Source organism: Cyclopterus lumpus, chromosome 4 (assembly GCF_009769545.1).
Source record: "Cyclopterus lumpus isolate fCycLum1 chromosome 4, fCycLum1.pri, whole genome shotgun sequence".
Taxonomy (NCBI): Eukaryota; Metazoa; Chordata; class Actinopteri; order Perciformes; family Cyclopteridae; genus Cyclopterus; species Cyclopterus lumpus.
The window spans coordinates 1,516,634-1,541,304 of record NC_046969.1 but is presented as its reverse complement, the minus strand read 5'-3'; the positions used below and the strand labels follow the sequence as shown (position 1 = coordinate 1,541,304).

Below are 24,671 nucleotides of genomic sequence, written 5' to 3'. Positions count from 1 at the left end.
CTGTTTGCTTTCTTCTGGGTGACACATTGTTCACTTTCCCACAAGGTCACCCCAGTCCAGAGCCAGCGGGCCCAACATCTGAACCTCATGAAGAGTCCATTCAGCCTGTTTTTTTACAGCTTACAGAAACATTAGTTTCCTTTTACAATTCATGCTTGGATTATCTTTTTCTTTTTTTTTAAAGTCAAGGCTGTACCGGGATTCAGGCCAGAGGAATAACTGCCTTCAGTGTGTGATTGTTTCCCCTCGAGGGAAATGGGGGGGTGTCGTGTACATTAACGTATGGAGTAAATCAGAGGCGTAACAGAAAGCAGTATTGTTTTTTTCCACTCGGGGAGCAGCCATGCGCCGTTATTTGAGCTGTTCTATGACAGGGCAGGATGTGAGATTGCATCCAGTCGATCCTTCCCAGGGATGGCTCCGCTCTCTCTCGTGGGTGAGCTTACCATCCGTATGTTTTACATAATGAGACAACCCTGTGAAACAAAGACCACCACCACAGCCACGCAAGCCAACACAACCACAACACACTTCCTGTCTCTCACTTTCTGCTCTTTTGCTGATTTCTTTCTCAAAGCATTTCCTTGGGAGTTGACCATAGGTATTTCAGTGCCCTGTCCCTTTCATCTGGCTGTCTTTCATCCCCCATCTCCCTTTCCAGAGTCATCTCAGCTCTCTTTGCTTTTCTCTAGTGTTTACACAAAGCAGAGCATCATCTCCGCCTGTTGCATGCAGAAAGATCTCATTGGCACTGTTGTTGTACTGACGTTAAGGAATACTTCCTGCAATGTTTGCATACCGTACAAAGATAATAGTAAATTGATAGTTTAAAAAAACTAATTATAGTATTGTGTTGTCAGTGTAACAAATCAAATGTTCTGTATTTTGATGTTAACATCTCTGTTGCTAAGTTTACGGGCTTTGTCTGCTAATGTGTTGTTCAGGTAGAACTCAGGACCTAATTGTTGACTCGCGATTCATTTTCTTGGCTAACCTTTGTCCCTCTGACCACCTCAGGACTTTCTACCGCTTCGAGGCGGCCTGGGATAGCTCCATGCACAACTCGCTGCTACTAAACCGAGTCACTCCTTACGGGGAGAAGATCTACATGACCCTCTCGGCCTACTTGGAGGTACAGCACAGTGCCTTGCGTTCACGAGTGATGTGTGAATTACTCCAGAGGATCAATGTCACAAGTGCCTTCTCTCACATTCCTTGCAGATGGAGAACTGCACCCAGCCCGCAATCATAACCAAAGATATCTGCATGGTGTTTTACTCTCGAGACACAAAGCTCTCGGCCACGCGCTCTATCCGAAACCTTTTTGGAACTGGAAGCCTGAGAGCGGCAGATGGGTGAGTTCAAAACTTCAGACCATGGAACATATTGTGCACCTCCTGCGTGCTCCATGTTGATTAAGAGCTCCGTCTTTCTCTTCTCCTAGAAACCGTGTAACTGGAGTTTATGAGGTCAGCCTGTGTAACCTGGCAGATGCAGGAAGCCCAGGTGAGAGTTGGGACAAAGTCGCCATTTTGTGTTGAGCTCGCCTCTGCGACCTTTTTAACCCTGCACCTAACGCCTCCAGGTATGCAGAGGAGACGCAGGCGAGTGCTGGACACCTCCGTGGCCTACGTCCGTGGGGAGGAGAACCTGGCCGGGTGGAGGCCCCGTAGTGACAGCCTCATTCTGGACCATCAGTGGGAGCTGGAGAAACTCAGCCTCCTCCAAGACGTGAGGGCATTAGTTACTTTTCTTTTATAGCACAAGCGACTAGCTGTGGTTATGCTGCTGTTACCGGCTTCTTTATGGTTTTAGGTCAAGAAAGATGTTGTGACTTCATATATATGATGTGAATATAGCACACCATTTAAAAGAACAACATGTAAGGTTATTTAAGGAAAAGTCCAAAGTATGTAAGATAATTGTATAATCTTACTTAAATACCGTTAAACAAATTTAAATTGTGCTACAGTTTGCAATGCTTTCTTAATTAAAATAACAAGACTGAATATCTCACATAAGATGTTTTTTAAAGCTCAGCTAAGAACATCATACGTTTCCTAAACTCTGCTTGGAGTTCAAAGCCAGGCAGCCCAAGTGCAGTAACTGCAGAAAACTAATAGACATTAATTAAATGTCCTAAAACAAGTATGTAATGTAGCCAAGGTTTCACAAATGCATAAAACCAGATATGATTGGTGTGGCGGTGATAAGAGACAAACTGATGGATTAGGTAGCACGTAAAGGGAAAACAAGGTAGGACCCAGGATACATCCCTTAGGGACCCCTTAGTGTCAGCAATGCATACAAATACGTTACGATTAGAAGAGCAGGATGAAAACTATTCAAGAGTCATACAGTACCAGATTTCCCAACCCACTTCCTCAAACCATATAGTATAATATTATGATTTATGGTATTGAAAGCAGCTGTGCATCTGATGGAAACCAGACTGTAATTTGTCAAATAAACAGTTTTCCTCTGCAATTTTCAAAAGTTGCTTGCAGACAACTTTCTTTAAGTTTCACAAGGGACATTGTCAACGATGTTGATGTGATTTGTCTCTCAGGTGGAGAAGACCAAGCATTACCTTCTCCTGAGGGAGAAGCTGGAGTCCACCATGCTGATGGGCCAGGAGGCGCTGCAGTCCTGCGTCACCGAGGAGCTGAGCGAGTCTCTCCAGCCCCCCGAGGTCGAGCAGGAGGTCAGCTCCAGCTCTGAAATCACCACTGAGCGGCAGAGGGAGCTCGCTGCGAAGGTCAGCCATCACCACTGACCGGACACTGAGTCTCCTGTTGGACTGAAGCAGAGTCTTAATTGTTGTTTGTCTTTAATCTGTCAAGTCTTTGCTGAATATACCTCAATGTATATGTCAAATGGACACAGTCAGAGAGCCTTTTTATGATATTACAGAAGTGACGTGACTCTGCTTGTATCTGACTAGAATACATATGAAGCTCCTTTTTTTCGTACACAGTGTTTGCGTCTGCTCACTCACTCCTTCAACCGAGAGTACAGCCACGTGTGCGTCAGCGCCAGTGAGAGCAAGGTAGTGCTCAACCTCCATTTCAAACCTACACATGAAGAGAAAGAAAACCTGATTGAATGTCCGTTGATTGGTTCCTCACAGTTGAGCGAGCGTGCCTCTATGCGTTTATGTGTGTTCCAGATTTCGGAGATGTCCGTCACAATGCTAAGAGACTCTGTTTCGATCTCCGCTCTCAACACAATCACACCGTCGTCAACATGCCCTTCGCTGGTTGAGGGTTGCTATGGGGACGCTGAACTCAGGTCAGTGCCGAGATGCATTTGGATGATTATGTTTGCTTAGCAATTGGCATCCTTGGTAGCCAAGACTAAAATGTTCTGTTGTGTGACAGCACGGTGCTGTAAGGATGGAGATGTGACTGCATGCGGTGAGGCTAGCTGCTGTCATAGACGTCTTGTTTCTGTAACGCAGACCCCCGATGCCTCGCTCTCGTGCCGTCAGCCCCAGTCCTGACGCGCAGCAGGACCCAGAGGCCAAGAAGTCCATCAACGGAGCCTCTGAAACCAAACCACGCATCCGCAGATTCTTCCCTGACATCCAGGAGATTAGAGTGAGGTGAGCCTGCCCCAGTGACTCCCATCACTTAGTGCTGTGGAGACATCCTTCTTGGTTTCACACGCGGTGACGTTTGGCCTCTTATTTTGGCAGCCCCATTGTGTCGAAGAAGGGTTACTTGCATTTCTTGGAGCCGCACACCAACGGGTGGGTGAAGCGCTACGTCGTGGTGCGGCGGCCGTACGTCTACATCTACAACGCGGAGAGAGACTCGGTGGAGCGGGCCATCCTCAACCTCTCCTCTGCCCAGGTGGAGTACAGCGAGGACCAGCAGGCAATGCTGAAGGTTGGTGACTCACCAAAAACTCCCTCTTTCTGATCTGCTATTAATAAAAAAACCTCATGTATGGTATATCAAGCTTTTTTTCTTGGCTCTTTCACCAGACGCCGTACACATTTGCCGTCTGTACCGAACATCGTGGAATATTGCTACAAGCCACCAATGACAAGGAGATGCATGACTGGCTGTATGCGTTTAATCCCCTCCTTGCTGGAACTATCAGGTTAAAAAAACAAATACGTCAAGAGGTCAAAGTAAACACAAACTTCTAAGTGGAAAAATGCATCTTTGGTACAAATACATCTCCTTCTCTGCCTCTCAGGTCGAAGCTGTCGAGAAGGCGAGCCGGACAGATGAGGATGTGAAACAAGACTCGAATCTCATGAGAGAAGGCTGAACTTGAGATGTACATAGATCTGTGTTCCTCCCCTTGTGCTGAGCCCCCTCTCCCTTCCCCCCACCACAGTCACCAACAACCATCTCTCCCCTGTATGTTCTCGGGTTTATCACTAGTGTGCTCGGCACCTGAAGAGCCCATTTCATGTCAGGCCTTTGCTGCGTCGTGAGTCTCGTAGGCAGAAGAAGCGCTTCAAAAAGCTGGCACTGTACTGTACCGGAGTTTATTCATAGCTGCACGGTCGGAGACAAACGACGGGCGTAGCAACAGTTTCTTATCTCAGATCACATACGTATGGTAATGTACTGTAGTTGTTGTCAGTGACACATCGAGCCTTATACATTTACTCCTTAAAAACAATGCAGTGACATCTATTTTTACCTACAGCTGCCACGTCAGCGAGGATCACGTTGCTCCATTTGCATCAGTAAAAGAAATCATGGCGATTCCTCTCAACTGTGTATACACAGTGTCTAAACTGGTGTGCAGACAACGTACAGCTAGAAAGTACACGCTAAAACAGAAGAAGAAAAAAAAAAAACACAGTTGAGTGTAACTCTGTAGAATCATTCTCTTTTCTTTATGGTACTTGAATCTTAAAACTTCTTAGAGACGTTAGCGCACCGCCTGGCAAGGGAATGGCATATCATCATCGTTCTCGTGGCATTTTGATTGGTCCATGTCGTTTTAGCTACTCGTAGGAGCACCAAGGGCATCTACATTCACACAATGAGTAACACACGTCATCACCATTAATCCTCCCAAGTTGATCTCATTCTCTACCTGAATTTGATTTGTTTTAAAATGTGATATATTTAGATATTTAACAGCTTTATTATTTATTTCTGCATGTATTTATTTACAAAGACATTTATATTTCTAAAGTAGTAGTACCGTGCAATTTCGGCACACCGCACTTTTTAATATGAGTTCCTTAAATGTTATGAGTAAAACAACTCTGTCTCCATGCAGTTAACGCTATTTAACAGTTTATGATTGGCCCCTTTCTTTGTGCTGAAGATTACTTGAACGACAATATCCCCCTTAGGATAGTCCCACCTGACCTTTGACCCAACGGATACACATCTGAAAAGGTCACCAAGTTGTGAGGTGGAAGATATTACGGTGGTCTGACCATCTCAGCTGCACAAAGCTACCTTGTGAAATGATCTAAAGTATAAACTGTTCCTCACAGTACAGAATAAGGAACTGGTTTTCTGAATGATGTGTATATTGATTAAATGTAGTGCCTCTCTTTTTTCAATCATACTGTACAGTAAGCCTCCGCACCCCTTACTCAAACTACATACTTCATGCTGCTCTATTACTGTTCTGGAAGTGTCTGCAGATCATATCACACCACTTTCCTGCTCTTCATCCTCGTCATCACTTACATATTCAGACAAACAACGGTATCATTTATGTTCATGGTACGTATCTAACATGGCAATCATCAGTATATAGAGTATACTTCATGTCCATACAGTAACAACTACTTTAACGTATTTCAGGTTCAACAATCATGTTTTGAATGGGAGAGAAAAGAAATCAATGTACTCCTGGTCTTTAAAAAAATGAATCCCTTCATCTCATTTTGGATGAAAAGTGCGACAATGCATTTTCAAATTGCTTTTCATTTGATTATGAATCCGACTTCAAAATAAAGTGACGGCTTGCGAGTTGTGTGAAGTTTGATTGACGCGCGTGCCTCAGGTCAGCCAGCCTCGAGCGCATGCGCACCGACAGTAGTGTGCGTCACTTTACGCACTCGCACAACATCTCACAGCGTCAGGCTGTTTTTAAAAGCGCTCCATTGTAACAGCATATCGATGCTTGTATTGAGGTAGTACTCCATACAATACCATCATTCCTGAGGCTGACCTTTCTTAAAAACGTGTTCCACGTGTGGTGGCTAATCCAACAGTCACACGTGCGTTACAGAACACACTAAAGACATTAACAAAGCCCACCGCCATTGAGGGAATGGCCTGCTGTACGTGACACGGTCTGACTTGTGTCCTCTTACAACGTGAGCCAGTCTGATCTCGGCTCACATTAACCCCCTGTGTGTTTTCATTGGGCCTTTTCTTTATGTGCGTCACATTTGAGCCAAGCCAAGTTGTCTTGGTAGAAATCACACAAAAAGAAATCACACAGAATGTACACAGAATTGATATTGGGGGGAGGGGGGACGGACCTAAAACTGCTGGACTGGTTATGTTGACTTGTTTTGTTTGTTTCCACGGTCTGGTTACTTATTGATTGTTGGGTAGGTTACTGTCGGGGAACCAAGTGGAGGTTGTGTGACTAGCTGTAATAATGTGTGAGTGGGCTTGGTTCACTGCGGCCCTGTTGGGCATTGCATCTTGTAGAGTAATGCTGTAGGTAACCTCACCGTCTCACTTGTATTCTTGTTCAATATCCACGTCACCATCATGCTCTGACAAGCTTCACACAATCTACTTTTTCTATTCCCTCTCTTCCCGCCTTTTAAAGGAACACTCACGTTTTTTATTTCTATTTTCACCTGTACATTTATTTTTTCCCCCGTCTTCAAATGATTTTGCATTGTATATAAACATGATTGCTGTGAACAGTGTATTATAAAGTTGCACCCATTTACAAAATCTTCAATGGGCAGTAGTTCAGTCAGTGTCTCTGAGTGTTGAGAGTTTAGCGTCAAATGTTTGTGTACACTAAACACATTGTCATATATGAAATAAACATGGACATTATGCAACACGAAGTCACAGACTCCTCTTCTGTACAGGACACAAGTAAACAAACAACACAAAGTCACAGACTCCTCTGTACAGGACACAAGTAAACAAACAAAAACAACAACACAGTCACAGACTCCTGTACAGGACACAAGTAAACAAACAACACAGTCACAGACTCCTTCTGTACAGGACACAAGTAAACAAACAAAAACAACAACACAGTCACAGACTCCTGTACAGGACACAAGTAAACAAACAACACAAAGTCACAGACTCCTCTGTACAGGACACAAGTAAACAAACAAAAACAACAACACAGTCACAGACTCCTGTACAGGACACAAGTAAACAAACAAAAACAACAACACAGTCACAGACTCCTGTACAGGACACAAGTAAACAAACAACACAAAGTCACAGACTCCTCTGTACAGGACACAAGTAAACAAACAAACAACAACACGAAGTCACAGACTCCTCTTCTGTACAGGACACAAGTAAACAAACAAACAGCAACACAGTCACAGACTCCTTCTGTACAGGACACAAGTAAACAAACAAACAAACAGTCACGGACTCCTGTACAGGACACAAGTAAACAAACAAACAACAACACAGTCACAGACTCTTCTGTACAGGACCCAAGTAAACAAACAAACAACAACACAAAGTCACAGACTCCTCTTCTGTACAGGACACAAACAAACAACAACACAGTCACAGACTCTTCTGTACAGGACACAAGTAAACAACAACACGAAGTCACAGACTCCTCTTCTGTACAGGACACAAACAAACAACAGTCACGTACTCCTTCTGTACAGGACACAAGTAAACAAACAACAACACGAAGTCACAGACTCCTTCTGTACAGGACACAAGTAAACAAACAACAACACGAAGTCACAGACTCCTTCTGTACAGGACACAAACAAACAACACAGTCACGGACTCCTTCTGTACAGGACACAAGTAAACAAACAACACAGTCACAGACTCCTTCTGTACAAATGTTTGTGTACACTAAACACATTGTCATATGAAATAAACATGGACATTATGCAACACGAAGTCACAGACTCCTCTTCTGTACAGGACACAAGTAAACAAACAAAGTCACGGACTCCTGTACAGGACACAAGTATACAAACAACACAAAGTCACAGACTCCTCTGTACAGGACACAAACAAACAAACAACACAGTCACAGACTCTTCTGTACAGGACCCAAGTAAACAAACAAACAACACAAAGTCACAGACTCCTTCTGTACAGGACACAAACAAACAACACAGTCACGGACTCCTTCTGTACAGGACACAAGTAAACAAACGGAAAAGTCAACGTTTCTGACGCTTTTCGAGAACACGCCATGCGACCGTGTTGCAATGGAGCAGAACCCAGAGTTTTGGGACAGTTTCACATTGCCTGTGTCTTATTATTTTAAATATTCATCTACTTGAATAGACTTTATATCTATTTTTTACGGCATTACAAAAAAGTAAAGCTACGGAAAAAATAATAATAAAAAGACAACGTTTAAATCACTCATTTAAACGTTGAACTGAATCAATGGGCCGTTCTCTGACGGGTCCCCGACTCATTTCAGCGCAGCTTTCCCTTTAAGACATCCGGCAACCCCGCCTCGCCCCGCCTCGCTCGCCCACAGCTAACTGTTAGCTAGCGAATGATTGACAGCGACTAGAAACCTCCAGGACGCCTTCACGTCACTTCCCAAGGTTAGCCACGCAGCCGACACGCACGAAGGAGCGCGCCCCCGACTCCTCTTGAGAGCACGATAATAGTGAAATGTACCCCTGCTGTCAAACACCAGTTAGCGTTAGCAGCACAAGCTAGCTGCAGCTAACTAGCAGTAAAGTGGCATTAGCTGGCTAAACGTATCCCCAGAAGTGCAGACAATGGCCACGGAGCAGGCGGGTTGCTTTGATGTAGCTCGTTTCCCATTAACCGTAAGCACCGTTGGTACTAAGGAAGCGACCCGTACCGGGTACCTTCGCTGAAGTAGTAACGTTACCTGTCACGTCCGCTGCGGACCGACAGCGGAATGACGGCACAGCGTCTGGTTATGGTGACGTCATTAATGTTGGCTCCAAAGGTGTAATTGACCCCTGTTTTAGAGACACCCAGATGGCGTTACATCGCACACCACGTGGTGTGATAACTGAGCGGAAGTTGAGTGTACAGACCCCGACACGAGTCGAGCTTCAGTTCCACTCTCACGGGGGCACTACTTCTGTCAAAACACTGCAAATGAATAAATAAATGCAACCCCAACTGATTTAAAAGTGGAGGAATGTAAATAGGCGTTTCGCCGCAAACGAGTTGTATAGCGTTTGATTAAAAGAACGCACTGGAAATATTGCCTGACTAATAAATCTGCAAAGACATCCTGCTAAATGTTTGGTCTCTCCCTAGGAGTGTTATGGCCAAGCAATCTGATGACGTCAGCTCGGCAATGGGTCGTACCTGCAGTGGCCCTTCCTTTCAACATTACTCAGAAATGAATCTAGACAGGTGGGCAGGTTTTGATTTGTTGTCGGCAGTGGAAGGCACGAGGAGATTGATCGGATGATGATGATGTTTTGTGAATGCGTGTCGGCTCAACTGAGTACATGAAATGAGAACGATTTCTGTCTAAAATGTGATGTAGGATCTACATGGACTACAATGCCACCACTCCTCTGGAACCAGAAGTGATCCAGGCCATTTCTGAAGCCCTTCAGGATGCCTGGGGAAACCCGAGTAGCAATTATATAGCAGGTGAAGAATACTTAAACCAACTCACCAAACTTATTGTTGGATTTGGAAATGAAGTGTGCGTGTGTAAATGAACCTTTACTTGTATAGCGGTTTTCAAAGTGCTTTAACACTACATGACATCATTCACACACTGATGGGAGGAGCTAAGGTTCCACCTGTCCATCATCAGTAACTCACATTCACACACTGATGGGAGGAGCTAAGGTTCCACCTGTCCATCAGCAGTAACTAACATTCACACACTGATGGGAGGAGCTACGGTTCCACCTGTCCATCATCAGTAACTAACATTCACACACCGTAGGCACAGCTACAGTGTCTTGCCCAAGGACACATCGACATGATCCTCTGATTGAAGGACGACCCTGCTCACCACTGAGCCACAGTTGCCCCACAGTCGTGTGTGTGTAGCAATTTCTTTAATGAGCTAATGATTCCTTCTCAGCACCCCAGCATTAATGTTGTATCTCAACCAATAAAAAGGTGCTAAATCAATTTTATTCGTAGGCGCTAAAGCCAAAGCAACAATAAATCAGTCCAGAGAGAATGTGGCGAGAATGGTTGGAGGCAAAGCAGAAGACATCATTTTCACGTCAGGTGGAACAGAGGTAGGTGGGACTCTTTTTTGTTTTGCTCTCGTTTTGTGTAATGCTGGAATATGATTTGTGCAGAATTGTAATGTCACGCACGCACGCACGCAGGTGTGGTTCATAGCAAACACGTCTTCCTCCAGGCCAATAACATGGTGCTGCACACGGCTGTAGAGCACTTCAGGAGAAGCAGCAGGGCTGCAGGGCAGCGCGAGGGACACCGGAATGGAAGCGGTGGCCTTCCTCACATCATCACCTCCAATGTGGAGCACGACTCGGTCAAACTAGTTGCTGAGCACCTACAGAAAGAGGGCAAGGCAGGTAGGAGAGCGCGCTTCGTTTGAGCAACGAGTCCCAAAGTGGCGTCTCTACGCTGCGTTCTTGACTGTGTGTTTGTCACAGACGTGACATATGTGCCCGTGTCAAAGATGACAGCCCGCGTGGAGGTGGAGGACGTCATTGCTGCGCTGCGTCCCAACACTTGTCTCGTCTCCATCATGCTGGCCAACAATGAGACCGGAGTCATCATGGTAAGCAGACAGTTGCATCAGCTGATAAATCCTTAAATGTATTGTGAATGTGATTTAAAAATGTGCTGAAACTCCTTTGTCCCGCCAGCCGATCCCGGAGATCTCCCAGAGAATAAAATGTCTCAACAAGCAGCAGGAGCGGCTCAGGGTCCTGCTCCACACCGATGCCGCTCAGGCTCTGGGGAAGATCAGAGTCGACGCCTGTGAGCTGGGGGTGGATTACCTCACCGTCGTGGGACACAAGGTCAGGCACCCGTCGGATGAAGTATCTTGGTTTGGCATCGAGAAAAGGGCGACATGTTATTGAACGGTCTTGTGGCACTTCCAGTTCTACGGGCCTCGGGTCGGTGCTTTGTTTGTGAACGGCCCGGGAACGAGAACACCACTGTATCCCATGCTGTTCGGAGGAGGACAGGAGAGAAACTTCAGACCAGGGTAACGGTCTGACTTGAGGAGAGATCAATAAATCAATACATCTGCGTGAAGCAATGGCAAAGATCTATTTTCTGTCTTTCTGAATACAGCACAGAAAACACAGCAATGATCGCTGGTCTGGGGAAGGTATGTTTCCTACTCCGTATGCGTGTGACTGGAATTCACTTTAGTTCAGTTTTAGAACAGTTCTCTAGAAGCTTCCGCTGAATAATGTTTGACTCTAAATTAGTTTTATTTTTATGTATTTTGTTGATGTAATAATGCACGTATTGATTTATTGTGTGTGTTAGGCTGCAGAGCTGGTGACCTCTAATCTGCCAGATTATGAGAGTTGTATGCAAAGTACCAAACTTTACTTGGAGGAACGACTGAAGGTAAGTTTGATTTTGTCTTGGGAGATGATGTTGTGTCTGTGATATTTGTCAACAGCAACGTTAGCAGTTTCTGGAGTTATTGAGGTTATTATCTGCGCCAGGAGATCATGTGCTTGTGTGTGTCTGTCCACGTCTAATCTCACTCGCTGCTGGACCCATCAGCCTGATATCTTTTGTGCCCAGTTATGACTGTATGCTCAAGGACCTGTCGTGGTTGAGGTGATTCACAATCCATGAAAAACCTGTTATATTGACGGCTCACCCATCACCCCTCTTAAGTGATCACCAACTGCTTCAAGAGGCATTTCAGGCAATCAGCAAGGCTAAAAACTAGCCTTACCGTGTCCGTTACAGGTGGCCATATTTATGCCTTTATCATTGCTCAAAAACTGGCCTCCATAGAAGAGTTTGGTCTCATTTTACCTGCAGATGAATTACACACCTGCTATGTTATGATCCACTGAAGTTGGTCTCAATATGAGATGATTATTACATAATATGAAATCTTCATTGTTTTTGTTATCCTCAACAATGGAGGGAGATTCAACCCTTCTTCATCTCTGAGGGGAGAGGGAGATCTAAACCTCTGCTGGGTGCACTTTTCTAATTTTAAAAATTATTAGATATTATCATCATTCTGACGTTTTTATACATAAAAACAAAAGCGTGCCGTCAATATGTTGTCCTTTTCAGGCCGTCTTTAACAACAAGATCCGCTTCAACAGCCATTACCCCGGCTCCGATATCCTCCCGAACACATGTAACGTGTCCATCCTGGGCCCTTCACTACAAGGTGATGTCATTACTTCTTCCGTCTCCCTGCTATGTCTGTTTTGGTCGGTCCTTTAACCCTACACCAATGTTTGTGAGAGGCAGTTCATGACCTGCACAGGGCTATTTGTAAGCCACAAAGGCTTTGAATGATTAATATCTCTCTCTCTTTGTCTCCCCCGCTTTAGGCTGGAGGGTATTGTCCAACTGTAGGAAGCTGTTGGCCAGCGTTGGTGCCGCCTGCCACTCAGACAGTGGAAACAGGTAAAAGAGTCCCTCTTTCACCCTCTTACTCTTTTCTGTCCAGTCACCATATTGATCCCAGTCCACATAACCCCCCTGGTTCTGCACTGCGTCTGTCTATCAGGCCTTCGCACATCCTTCTGAGCTGTGGCGTCCCCTCAGAGGTGGCAGCTGGCGCCCTGCGGCTGAGCGTGGGCAGGGCGACTACCAAGGCCGACGTGGATGCAGTTGTGGAGGACCTGAGGGAGACCGTGCGGCAGCTGGAAGAAATGGACTGATGGCCTCCATGTGCATAAACAGTCATCCTGTAGGTCAGATAAGGTCAGGGGTGTAGAATTATGAACACGTCATTTTATTGGAACATTTAGCTGATCATGCGAAAAGAAGTGTAAGATAAATAATAAACAGGGAAGAACTTGAAGGTACCCTGAGGGGTGATGTTATGGAGGCGATGACTGGACTCAGCTTTCATCACATCATGTATGGAGCTAATCAGTTAATTGGGGGGGGGGGGGGGGCGGCGGCATGTATGAGTGTTATGGAAATAAAACATGAATATAAACCGTTTCATATGTTCTCTCTAATCCACAAAGCTATAAAACCTCGTGTGTCGATCCTAATCATGCATCATCCATTAAAACAAATAGTTGCACAATATAACACTCGTCGCCATCCACCGGGCACTGGCTCCGACTTCTCCCGTTACTTACGTTCCCGTGCCGCCTCAGCTGCCCCGTCTTCAGTGAAGCGGCGGCGCGTGCGCCGGCAGCCGGTCAGCGGCGCACAAAGGCGAGCGGGGAGGCCACGAGTGCTGCTCCTCCACCCGTCTTTCATTACCCTTCTCTCACCGGCCCCCCTCTTCCCCAACAGCCATGCCGGCCAGCTGGCGGCCTGCTCGGGTGTCACTTTCCTGGCTCGGGAAGAGGCGTGCGAGCGCACAGGGTTTTATTTGTTGTTGTTCTAGAATGAGAGTCGAGAATGAGCGAGAAAGCGACGCTATCCGGGCGAGAGCCAAAGAGCTCCGGGGAGCCCGCTCGGCGTGCCACAACCGACTCGTAGCGGCCCCGGGGGGGATGTTGCTTCATCGGGCCATCCGGGCTGCGCGAGCGGGGGACCTCGCGGCCCTCAGGGAGCTGGCGTCTTGCGGTCACCTCTCACCCGTGATCGCCGACGCTCAAGGTGCGGGCCCGGTGCACCACGCGGCGAGGTGCGGACGCCTGGAGTGCCTGCAGCTCCTGGTGAGCGAGCTGGGGCTGGTGGCCGATGCCCGGGCCTCGAACAGGGCCACGCCAGCGCACGACGCAGCAGCCACCGGCCACGTCCGGGAGCTGCAGTGGCTGGTGGACTTTGGAGGCTGCAACGTTGAGGTGAGTTTATCCACTGAATCTCTCCAGAAAAGAAAGAGAGAGGGAGAGCTCAGATGCCACATCCTCTCCCGGTGTGTGTGCCGGTGGCGTCAGGTGGTCATCTAACTGATCCCAGAGCGAGGTCACCGTAGTTGTAAAAAGGTGTACACTACGATACCCTTTCAGATGTATTACCAGCTGATTACATCATGTGGCGTTGGCTTACTGGGTACCCATTAGTAGTATAAAGCAAGCGTAATTAGGTGCAGCTGCTTCAGGGGAGCACTCATTGGGCTTGGCTATTAGGAGAGTCAAGTTGCATCTCTGTTGATGCATGAGGCGCAATTGTTTCTTCACTGATTATTAATGGGACCAAATGTCTGAATTGGTGAGAGGAAAACAAACGCCCGAATGAACCCCGTGTCGTGTCGAGAAAGTCAAGCATGTCTATTCCAGGAAGCCCCTCTGTTCGTGTCCAGGACAGGGACGCCGCCGGCGCCGCTGCCCTCCACCTGGCCGCCCGGTTCGGCTGTGCGGAGGTCATCAGGTGGCTGCTCTCCGTCGGAGGAGGGGCCGAGGTGGAGACGAACTGCGGGGCTGTGCCGGCTCACTACGCCGCGGCCAACGGGGACCTGGCCTGCTTAAAGCTGCTGGTTCAACAGGCTCCAGGGTCAGTTCACAGCCCACATTAAGTCTTTTAAAAACCTGTCGGGAAAATATATATATATATATATATATAAAATCCGTTGCACATATTTTTTAGCATAATCTATGGTAGTATTTGCGATGCATTTGGTGGCTGCTACTTAACGTGACCCCCTCCCCTGTGGTTGATCTGTGTTGGGGTGCATGCAGCTGTGTGGACCGCCAGACTTTCACCGGCGCCACCCCGCTCTATCTGGCCTGCCAGCAGGGACACCTGCACGTTGCGGAGCACCTGGTGAACGACTGCGGCGCCGACGTCCACCTGAGGGCCCACGACGGCATGAGCTGCCTGCACGCGGCCGCTCACATGGGCCACCGCGCCGTGGTGGTGTGGCTGGTCAGTATAAAGCACGCCGCATATGACGTCATCACGTGCTGCTTTGTCCCCTTTCCATCCTTCTTCACTCGCCCCAAAATAGGTGACGTGCACCGATGTCAGCCTGTCCTGCCAGGACAGGGATGGAGCCACTGCTCTGCACTTTGCTGCCAGCAGAGGGCACTATTGCATCTTGGAGAGGCTGCTCCGCAAGGGTTCAGAGGTCATCAAGGATTACTGGGGAGGGACCCCACTTCACGACGCTGCACAGAACGGAGAGCTGGAGGTTTGGACAAGACTTCTTTCTCTACTTTTCCTGAGTTGTTTTTGTTTGTTGTGTTATTTTTGTCCAAATACACCAAACTCCTGTCATAAAGCTGTAAATATATTGTTTCTTTTCCCACCGTGTTGTTCTATTCGTCTTCTCTCAGTGCTGTAAAATCCTGTTGGCCAATCAAGCAAACCCTTCAGATCATGACAGCGACGGCTTCACGGCAGCAGACTTGGCGGATTACAACGGACACCATGAATGTGCCAGATATCTCTGTGCCATGGAGACGAATGTAAGCTTTTGTTTGGTGCAGAAACACACCTTTTAATATGGCCGATGATTGTTTTAGAGAACACATTGTTTGTGTCTGGTGTCAGAGGGTCAAGGCAGTTAAAAAGCAGCCTGCGTTCAGCTCAAATCACCAGTCGGCTTGCTGTGTGAAGCCTCTTTATATCTTGAATTGTTAGTTTCTTTCTTTCGAACAGCGATGCAATAATTAGGTGTGATGACAGTCGATCCGGTGCTGAAAGAGAGAGCCCACTCTGTCAGCAGACTTGTTGGGCCTGAAAGCCCCGCGGCCTGTCCTCGTTTCTCCCCACCGCTCCACAGGCGACACAGCGATGTACGCAAAGAGTAACGAAGGCTGTCCGACCAACAAAGGCCATTAATAAGTCAGCAGAGAAGAGCAGCGCTCAAACGCCAAGAAGAAGATGATGAAGATGATGATGATGATTATGATGATGACAGGGAGCCGCTGAGAATCCTCCCTTCAACAATGGGGAGCTAATTAGCGCGGGGGCCAGCCACGGACGCAGCCGCCGCCACCGCCGCCAACACCAACCAAGGGCCTATCAGTTACCCCTCTCCTGCGGCTCAGGTGGAGGCCCCGGGGCCTGAGCCCGTCACGAGATCCAGAAGCTTAAGTTTCAGCGTTTTCAGCGTTCTGGTGCCTGGAACCGGCAACTCTATCCCTCTGCGGACTCGGAGAGCAGGATGTCACTGACAATCAAACACGTTTGATTGTGTGTCATGTTTCTGTTTCTTTCTCCTTCTTTGTTTTTAGTTTTTCCAGTGCCTTGGAAGTGCTCCGATTGTCACCCCTGGATGTTGTGTAAAGATGGGAGCAGACAGAATGATGTATCGGGTTTCTTGGCAACGCATGAATCAGACACACAGGCCGAGGCTCGACGTGCACATAGAGGGGGGTCGTCTCACGGAGAACCTGAACCGGCAGTTAATTGATTTTAAACCCTCGTAATATTTGGATGGCCGACTGTGTTATGCTTTTGGAACCCGCCGCGTCGCAGATGTGTAGGCGTGCTTTAATCCCATTGTTTCTGGTTTGTGGGTCACTGGTTCTGAAGTGTCGGTCCCCCCGTCTCATTTCTGAGCAGGCACATGGGTTGAGCTGCGTGTGTTTGGCCACTTGGAACCGCTCACAGCGGGTCAGACCGCGCTCGGCCTCATCTTGCATCTCAGGAACAGCTGCGATCAAATAAACAGCGCTTGGCCGGAGGTTTACTACACACACACACACACACACACACACACACACACACACACACACACACACACACACACGCACATTCGTGGCTTTTGCGCTCCATCCACAGCGATCGAGTCCAAGATACTGTCGTTGAGAACGGTATTTTTAGAACACTTGGACCGAGGAAACGCACGTCGTGTAATTCATCACTGTGTTTTTGTCAAGGTCTCCGCTTTGGTTTGTATTTTTTGCAGTGTAAAAAATGCAAAACGCATGCTTTAGTGACTTCTATTTGTGTTAATAATACAATATCTTATCAACATGATCACTATTTAACATCTTTGATAATGATCTCCTGAAGCCCCCCCCTCCTCTTTCACACCAGGTCTGTTGCTCCTTCTCAATCTCACGAAGCCCGGCCGCATCACGTTTACATGTGCGACACAGATGGGGAGATATTTTACAGAACTATAACATCTATATCCTACAGTAGATCTGTCTACATTATCCAACTGTTAAAGTACGGAATGCCACGGTTAATAGCTGTAGAGCTGGAAAAAATGTGTCCATTAATTCAGTTTATTAGGGTCTCCAAATGAATCTGCAGAATTTCTTCCGTAGTCTTTTATTTCACTTTTAAACCTGCAGTACAATTTCTAGCTGATATATATATATATATATATATATATATATATATATATATATATATATATATATATTTATTTATTTATTTATATATAAAAACTCAGGAAATTGTGATTGGACATTTTCTGAACTTTTAAAAAACTGATAATAATAAATCAAATCAATAATATAAATAATAGTTAGTTGGAAATTTGGGAATTGTGTGCCCAGAATGTGTCCCAGCACTCTGTTTGTTGTCAGCGTTTCCACACTCACACTCAGACCCCCCCCACACACACACACACACACTAACACACACACACACACACACTAACACGCACACACACACATATGAAACCTCCTCCTTACAATCGTCCCAAGTGAGAAAAAAAAAAAAAAAGCACCTGAACGCGCGTGGATAAAATGTCTCTTTTCCAGCTGCTCCTTCGTGCCCATTGGTGTTGTCCGTCCGTTGGTGTTACCGGGCTATCCTATCCTGTCCCTTAATTATTAACAGTACGCTCCGATCAGACTTTATTGTTTATTGCCTCGGCCAGTGGCAGGGATGCTCGCGATGGTGTCAAGCGAGTAGTTGGTGATCTTACAAAAGTGTTGCATCCACAACGCGGAGCGATCGCCCCGGGTTACCTGCTCGCCTTTTGGGAGTTTCGCTGAGCAGTGAGGTCTGGGAGGATTGTCCAAGGTCAAGGTCGGTAGGGTTTTAGGTCGGTTTGAAGATCATTTTCATTATTAGTTTTTGCACTTTGGATTGCTGCTTTCTGCTTCGTTTGACTCCTCCATCCTTTTCCTTTGAGGGTTTGTCTGAGTAAGCATCTGGTCTGGTAAAGGGGAGGGACCGTTTGGTAAGGTCTGTGAAAGAGCCACGACATGTTCTGGCAATGTTGGACCTATTCTCTGACGTTAGGCATGACTCACACTCTCGCTTCATGTTGTCATTGTTGATTTTGTATATATCTTTTGAAACATTGATCCGTGCACATTAAATGTGTGTTTTCTCATCCAGGAGCTGTTACAATGTTCCATTATGAAGGAGACAAATATTGTCATTTATCTTCAGCTACAGCGGATGCAAAAAAAGAGATAAAGTTGGCATAAGCACAGCGTCTGTCAGTCTCGATCATTTACCTCCATGCAGGGAACCTGAGAGTATTTTGAACGAGTGGACGTCTATTTACACTATAGTGTTCTGTGTATAATGTACACCGGCTGTATACATTCCACATTGCAATTTATCACCTGGAACGTGAATATTTCATGTGGGAGCAGGTTGTTTTTGGCGACTCCAGAACTACAAGACATGTCTTTAAATACACATGGCGTTCTGAAATGTCGGGGCGCTGCGTGTCCCGACAACGAGGACGAGCGCTGTTTCTTAACTCTTGGCTCCCGGTCGGTCGGGATGGGGCTGTTTGTGTTCTTCGATAGAGGGGAAGTGGATCCAGGGCCAAAACAGGGCTCGGCTATCTATATCTGCGTGGCAATTGTGATGGGGTGCTTATGAAAACCAAATGCTCTCAGGCCACTGGATCTAATTAAACACACACACACACACACACACACAGGCGGACCAGTTCATCATAGCTGCTAGGACATTGAACTGTTACCAGAAGGGTCACCCCCCCCCCCGTCCCTGTTTATCTATTTACCGATTGCACAACTTCGGGGAAGTCAGTTCCTCCGCCCGAGCGGTGTCACAGCATATTTCGTGCTGTTGGACATCAAAGTGCCGCGTGAGGGGAAATGGCACGGACCACCTCACGGACACAAAGCACAACAGCATGCAGCAGCCTTATTATGGCTGCCTTTGATGTTTGGGTTACTAATAATGTCCTCGGAGAGCTGAATTTGATATGCATTCTGCATGGAGCGCATTAGGACAACGCAGGTTCATTAGGAGGGGGATCTAAATGTTTCCATACATCCGACATCCGACCGAGAGCGGTGTGAAGCGCTGCCAATTATCCGGGGCTGCTTACTGGTCCTCAGGCTTCAAATGTTTGGAAGTGTTCCTTTCAATCTCGTATGTTTGAAGTGTTATATATTTCTTTAGCATTAACGTATTGTTTCACCGGCATTATGTACATGTTCACACTGACCTGAAGAAAACAACCCAAACAAATCCTTCCCTAAATCTAATTGTGTGATTGATTCATTCCTCCCACAGACTTAACCGCTCTCTGTCCCCCACTTCAAACACATAATACCTTTTTGTAAATAGTCATTTATTTTTCCCCTGGGCAACAATAAATGTCACTTTTTGTCACTCGCCTCGTTTTTTAAATTAAATGAGAACAGTATAACTAAAACTCCAGAATAATTTGTTATCAAGTAAAGTGTGTTGTAAAACCTCTCTCTCATCAGTCCAATGTACAGAAAAGACACAAACAGGTCTATTGTTGAAAAGGGAAACGGAAGCACACAAAGTAAGGAAAGCATTTTTGAAGTGGCTGTTGTTGTTGTTGTTGTTGTGGGGATCCATGATTCACAAGAAGACATCTGTCACTCGGTGTCGCCGTAGCGATTGTCAGTTTTCTCTGTCTGTCTTTGGCCAGCGAGGACGTTCCAGCTCAGTCGTGTCATTTCGTTGACTTTTGAGAGGGTTTTCTTCAGGCACAATTTTGACCAACAAAGGGACACATTCCCTAATATTTGGTCCTCGGAAGTCTGAAAGGGTATTTAGTGTGACTGTCCTGTTTGCAGACAGCCTGCCCAGAGAAGCCCATCGAGGTCACCGCCCCGGTAGAGGAGGAGCAGGTGAAGCCGGCTGTGTTGACGCCGTGCAGCAGGGAGGACTACTACGGTGGCCTGAGTGACCCATGCAGGGACAGTTCCAGCAGTGACGCACCCATGGACAGTTTAAAGGTAAACCGCTGAGGTCTCATTGTTTTACCGTTCTTCACAATTTCCTGATTGCACCCAAAGCGGTCCATCACCGCCTCTTTTTTGTTGTTGTCCAAACTAGCAACCTGAGAGCAAGGAGGCCCCGCAGGCGAGGTACCCTCAGCCCCCTCCTGCGCCGCCTCTAGCCGCAGCCGCCCGGCCGGAGAGAACCGCTGGCAGCCGAATAGGGCAGGTTCAAATCGCAACATCTGGTGAGATGAAAAGAACATTTCTCTTAGTGGAAGCCAATGTTCAGTGCAGGGGGAGGGGAAAACAAGTGTGTGTGTTCTTTAAAGACTTCTCATGTGTATTTCAGTTATTAAAGGTTTCAGTCAGTCCAAGGCCGCTGGGAGGGAGATAATCACCGCTGCCGGCAAGACGATGTTGCCTGGCGCAGACCTCCTGGCTGGAAGGAAACTCCTCGGCGACATGAAGTCCATTAAATCCTTGAAACAATCGTCGATGTCGGGCGTCTTCACCGGACAGGCAGTAAAGCTTTCTCACTTTGTACGTCCGGCCTTTCATGGAGCGCGCCCTGTCCATGGCTTTAAACAAGCTGCGGACTCTGTCTGTGCAGAACAACATGGTGGTCCTGCCCACTGAGGAGGCCAACCTGTCGGACATCGACTACCTGGTGCCCACCCACGACGAGCGAGGCCGTCCCATCGCTGAGTGGAAGAGGCAAGTGATGGTGAGACAGCTGCAGGCCAGGCTGCTGGACGAGGAGGACCAGAGGAGGAAGGTGAACCGGGGTTACACCATGAATGCACTTGTTGATTTACAAAGGACATTTATTGGCAGCTCATTTTTGATCATTTATGGGTCGATTGTGGCCCCCCAAAGAAGTCAGTGATAATTTGTGAGGACCCTTCAAAACAAATGCTTCGGAGCACAACTTCAGCTCCAAAAAGGGGAAAGTGTAGTCTACTTTTGTGATGCTACTCTATTATAGTTAATACTTCAAATAAAAAAAAAAACTCAAATCCAAATTCCATCATCATTTACTTTTAATTGCATATAACAAATCACTAAACGCATTGCTCGCCATGTCATATTTTTGAGGTTTGGATTACAGTTTTACTGTATCATTACTCTTTCACTCTCGCACTTCAGCCACATGAAATATATAATATATTTTTTTAAAGATTAAATATGACATCCTGCATGTTTATCTGCACACTGTTTGCCTCTCCTCTGACAGGAAAATGGGAACAGATATGCCAAAGTCAGCTGGAGGTTCTCCCAAGCCCACAACGCCATCCTGGGGCCCTCTGGTGAGCTGCTGACGGAGGACGACCTCATCTATGTGGAGCAGCAGATTGCCAACGTCTCCATGCAAAGGAACTGCGAGGGCTACGAGCTGGAGCTGGCCCGTCTCGCCGAGGAGCTCAGGCACATCCTGCCGGCCCCCATAGTGAACATCACCGCCAACACGCAGTTCCGAAACCTCTCGAGTCAAGTCCCCCTGCCCGTGTGGTGCGGCCGCATCTCGGGCATCGTGAAGAGCATGTCTCTGCTCATGACCAACCTGACGGACCAGCCCTACTGCAAGATGCCCAACACCGACCTGATCACCGTGTTCTCTCAGACGCCCGACCGGCAGAACTTCACCAGGGGACGCAGGGAGAGGATAGAGGATGAGATCCACCAGTTCGGGGTGTCCGTGCGGACGCTGAAGTCCAATTTCGAGACACAGAACTCTCCTTCGTCCGATAAGCCGGAGGAGGTGTTAAGATCTCCCGCGCAGCTCGAGGCCACGGAGTCAGACAAAGAGCCGAAGGTGTTGACGCCGGCCCCGGAAACCGACCAGAACGATGACGCCGGCATCGACTACGATGAAAACGTTGCGGACGTCCTCGAGACCACCAGCCTGAGGAAGGAGCGCATAGTCGTGCTGTTCTTGGGCCACTGGAAGAAATCTGCCTACACCGTGTCCCTGAAGAGCAAGGATGCAGCGGAGAGGAAGATGAGCGGCGGAGGCCTGGAGACGGGCGACAAGTCCGGGACGGGTCGCAGGAGCAGCGTGGAGAGCGCCCAGTCCAAGATGATGAACAGCTCTCTGGGACACTTCTTCAAGCAGAGGAGTGCTGTCAACAAGATGCTGGGAAACTGGAGGAGCATGATCTCCAGCGTCCCGTCCAGACAGATGCGCAGGTAGGGCACGGCGTGACCTTTTATCTCCATCTTCACCAGGTGGCACCCTCCAGCTCTGCTGTGGGAGTCTTAAAACCTGCATTCTCTCTACTGACCAGCAGGAGGCGACTCCTCCGGTTGCAATAGTCAGATTTTATAGAGGTCTATGAAAAGATGACTCTACTCCTCTCTTGATTTATTCCCTCAGTAAACATTAGTTTTTGGTCTCAATCTCTAGTTTCAAGTCTTCTTCAATACAGCGTGATGTTCATTTAGTAAATGATGGTCATTTAGAGTCAAAGAGACCATGAAATAGAGTTGTTGAGCCATTTTCAACCCATGAAATGTATTTTTTTTTTTTTATACAAATTTGGTGTAGATAGTACCACTATAATTGATGAATGTTTAAAAGAATACATGTTTGATTGTGCAGTCCATTTTTTATAGAAAGGACAAACGTATTAATGCGCCACTAAACCATATTGTTTATATCATCAGTCTCTGTAATGTTAAAGGAGCCAGACTCACTTTTCCAATGGATGCCGATGTTGCATCACGTCTGCTGAGTGGGTTACGAGGCACTTGTTTGCTAACATGTTGTTTGCTACGTTTACACGCTAATAAGTCAGCTTTTTAGCTTGTTCATTTACTCTGCCCCCAAGTGGCCAAAAAGTCAAAGAATGCAACTTTAAATTCCTAAACTTTTTGTTCAGTTTGATCCAAATAAAAAATGATCTAGAACGTCCAGGGTGCTCAACTCCAAAAGGTTCAACTGAACAGCACGAAGGTCTGGTTTCGGTCTGTAGAGCTGTCAATCAATGGATCGTGGAGGTCATGCAGCAGTATTTGGTGGTTAACATGCGACCTCTACTGTCGACTGTCGTGCCGATACAACCTCGAGTAACCGTCGCGTGTCCCCCACAGGCTCCACAGGCAGAAGGCCCTCTACTCCCCGGAGCAGTTCCTGCCCCGTCTGGGCGGCGTGCCGGTGGAGTACGACAACCTGACCCTGGATCTCTTCATGCTGGGCTACTTCCACATCCTGGAGTTGGAGCTTCCCGTGGACGAACGCAAAATCCGGCACCTGCTGTGTTTTGAGGTGTTCGACCACGTGGGGAGCTTCCCCTGGGAGCTGGTCAGGGACTTCCACAGGGCCGTCGTACAGGACATCGAGGCCGGCAACCGCGAGTGGAAGGACGGCTTCGAGGACATCAAAGTGAAGTTCTTTGGCGACACTGCGAGTCCGACCGAGAGCCCCGTAGAGGTGGTGAAACACACCCTCCCAGAGGTTAGACAGGTCCCCAAGGTCATTGTGCAGACGCCTACGCCGGACGAGGGCATGCTCCACGGTGGAACGGACATTTCCAGTTTTAGCAATGAAGAAATCTGCAAATACATCGACCGCAGCTTTGCTTTTTGGAAAGAGAAGGAGGCTGAGATTTTTTATTTTGAGTAGTTGCTTGTGTCATCTTTTTAATATATCTTTTTGTATCGTTTGTAGTTATATTACATTAGGGCTGGGTATCAAATCTAAATACTGTTTGAATTATTCATTTGTTTGTCAAGTACCGAACACTGAGCCAGACTCTTAGCCATGTTTACTTCATTTGACCAGATGTTGCCTGATGTGAATTCTAATTTTATTTTAATTTTTTTACTGTATTTTGTTGTGTTAACCCATTCTATTTCAATGCGTTTCATAGGTTTGGACTTTTGTTTTTGAATTTTTCAAATGATTTGTATGTTTATAAACAGTAATATAAGATATTTAGTAGTTATTTTGGTACCGCTATTGAATACTCGGGTATGAATACATTGGCAACCGATTTGAAACCACGCCCAGCCCTATGACAAAAGCCAGAGTGCCTAGAACTTGTGTGTTCCTGAGAGTAAACATCGTCCCAAAACAAGTGGAGCTGGAGTTGATTTGATGGGAAGAGGCCCAATCCTGATTGTTCGGATGACCTTGATTATTAATGTTGTACTTGTTGTGAAAACTGACTTCACTGACATCTTTTCTTTATTGACCTTTTGACGGTCTTTTTAATCAAAGCGCACATGTCCTCACACTTCTATAGGCACACAGCTCATGATGTCGTGTGAATTAATTGTCGTAACGTACCAAAACAAAGTCGGTGCGACGTCATTTCTCCCTGTTGAG

At 47.0% G+C, this 24,671-nt stretch overlaps 3 protein-coding genes and 1 long non-coding RNA gene across 5 annotated transcripts in view; 3 read left to right on the top strand and 1 right to left on the bottom strand.

The window, feature by feature from the left end:
* The window catches only part of kif1aa (kinesin family member 1Aa), a 41,701-nt gene extending 34,674 nt beyond the window's left edge, over positions 1-7,027 (top strand). Inside the window, exons 39-49 of the mRNA XM_034530183.1 lie at positions 1,018-1,132; positions 1,222-1,355; positions 1,445-1,506; positions 1,586-1,731; positions 2,570-2,758; positions 2,978-3,049; positions 3,170-3,291; positions 3,461-3,604; positions 3,698-3,890; positions 3,989-4,107; positions 4,207-7,027. Coding sequence (XP_034386074.1) covers positions 1,018-1,132; positions 1,222-1,355; positions 1,445-1,506; positions 1,586-1,731; positions 2,570-2,758; positions 2,978-3,049; positions 3,170-3,291; positions 3,461-3,604; positions 3,698-3,890; positions 3,989-4,107; positions 4,207-4,249 — 1,339 coding nt within the window. The 3' untranslated portion in view covers positions 4,250-7,027. The remainder of the gene's footprint in view (positions 1-1,017; positions 1,133-1,221; positions 1,356-1,444; positions 1,507-1,585; positions 1,732-2,569; positions 2,759-2,977; positions 3,050-3,169; positions 3,292-3,460; positions 3,605-3,697; positions 3,891-3,988; positions 4,108-4,206) is intronic.
* On the bottom strand, positions 2,693-9,185 carry LOC117729268. The gene is made up of 3 exons (XR_004609350.1): positions 9,040-9,185; positions 2,999-3,074; positions 2,693-2,800 (listed from the first exon to the last, which is right to left on the bottom strand). It is a non-coding gene; the product is annotated as an uncharacterized LOC117729268 (long non-coding RNA).
* On the top strand, positions 8,662-13,270 carry scly (selenocysteine lyase). 2 transcript variants are annotated; one of them, XM_034530185.1, is made up of 13 exons: positions 8,662-8,743; positions 9,441-9,539; positions 9,676-9,785; positions 10,293-10,393; positions 10,519-10,696; positions 10,778-10,905; positions 10,994-11,149; positions 11,234-11,340; positions 11,430-11,466; positions 11,631-11,714; positions 12,408-12,507; positions 12,674-12,749; positions 12,853-13,270. In XM_034530185.1, exons 2-13 carry the CDS (start codon positions 9,448-9,450, stop codon positions 13,004-13,006), a joined length of 1,323 nt encoding a protein of 440 aa, XP_034386076.1. In that variant the 5' UTR covers positions 8,662-8,743; positions 9,441-9,447; the 3' UTR covers positions 13,007-13,270. The 2 variants fall into 2 exon arrangements, with proteins under 2 accessions (XP_034386076.1, XP_034386075.1); XM_034530184.1 differs by lacking the exon at positions 8,662-8,743 and adding an exon at positions 8,754-8,974 and having other exon boundaries at positions 12,853-13,221.
* Positions 13,271-13,801: 531 nt separating this feature from the next.
* LOC117729825 (espin-like protein) lies at positions 13,802-24,580 on the top strand. Its single transcript, XM_034531202.1, has 11 exons — positions 13,802-14,095; positions 14,554-14,744; positions 14,930-15,116; positions 15,199-15,381; positions 15,527-15,658; positions 20,198-20,359; positions 20,460-20,589; positions 20,694-20,866; positions 20,955-21,119; positions 21,579-22,531; positions 23,435-24,580. The coding sequence occupies exons 1-11, from the start codon at positions 13,802-13,804 to the stop codon at positions 23,964-23,966; spliced, it is 3,102 nt and encodes a 1,033-aa protein (XP_034387093.1). The 3' UTR covers positions 23,967-24,580.
* Positions 24,581-24,671: the final 91 nt, after the last annotated feature.

Excerpts from the sequence above, each read along its gene's own strand:
- LOC117729825 (XM_034531202.1), top strand. The coding sequence starts at position 13,802 with ATGTTGCTTCATCGGGCCATCCGGGCTGCGCGAGCGGGGGACCTCGCG. Across the intron at positions 15,382-15,526 it reads CACAGAACGGAGAGCTGGAG|TGCTGTAAAATCCTGTTGGC; the intron begins GTTTGGACAAGA and ends GTCTTCTCTCAG. Across the intron at positions 22,532-23,434 it reads CCGTCCAGACAGATGCGCAG|GCTCCACAGGCAGAAGGCCC; the intron begins GTAGGGCACGGC and ends TGTCCCCCACAG.
- scly (XM_034530185.1), top strand. The coding sequence starts at position 9,448 with ATGGCCAAGCAATCTGATGACGTCAGCTCGGCAATGGGTCGTACCTGC. Across the intron at positions 11,150-11,233 it reads TCACCGTCGTGGGACACAAG|TTCTACGGGCCTCGGGTCGG; the intron begins GTCAGGCACCCG and ends TGGCACTTCCAG. Across the intron at positions 11,467-11,630 it reads TGATCGCTGGTCTGGGGAAG|GCTGCAGAGCTGGTGACCTC; the intron begins GTATGTTTCCTA and ends TGTGTGTGTTAG.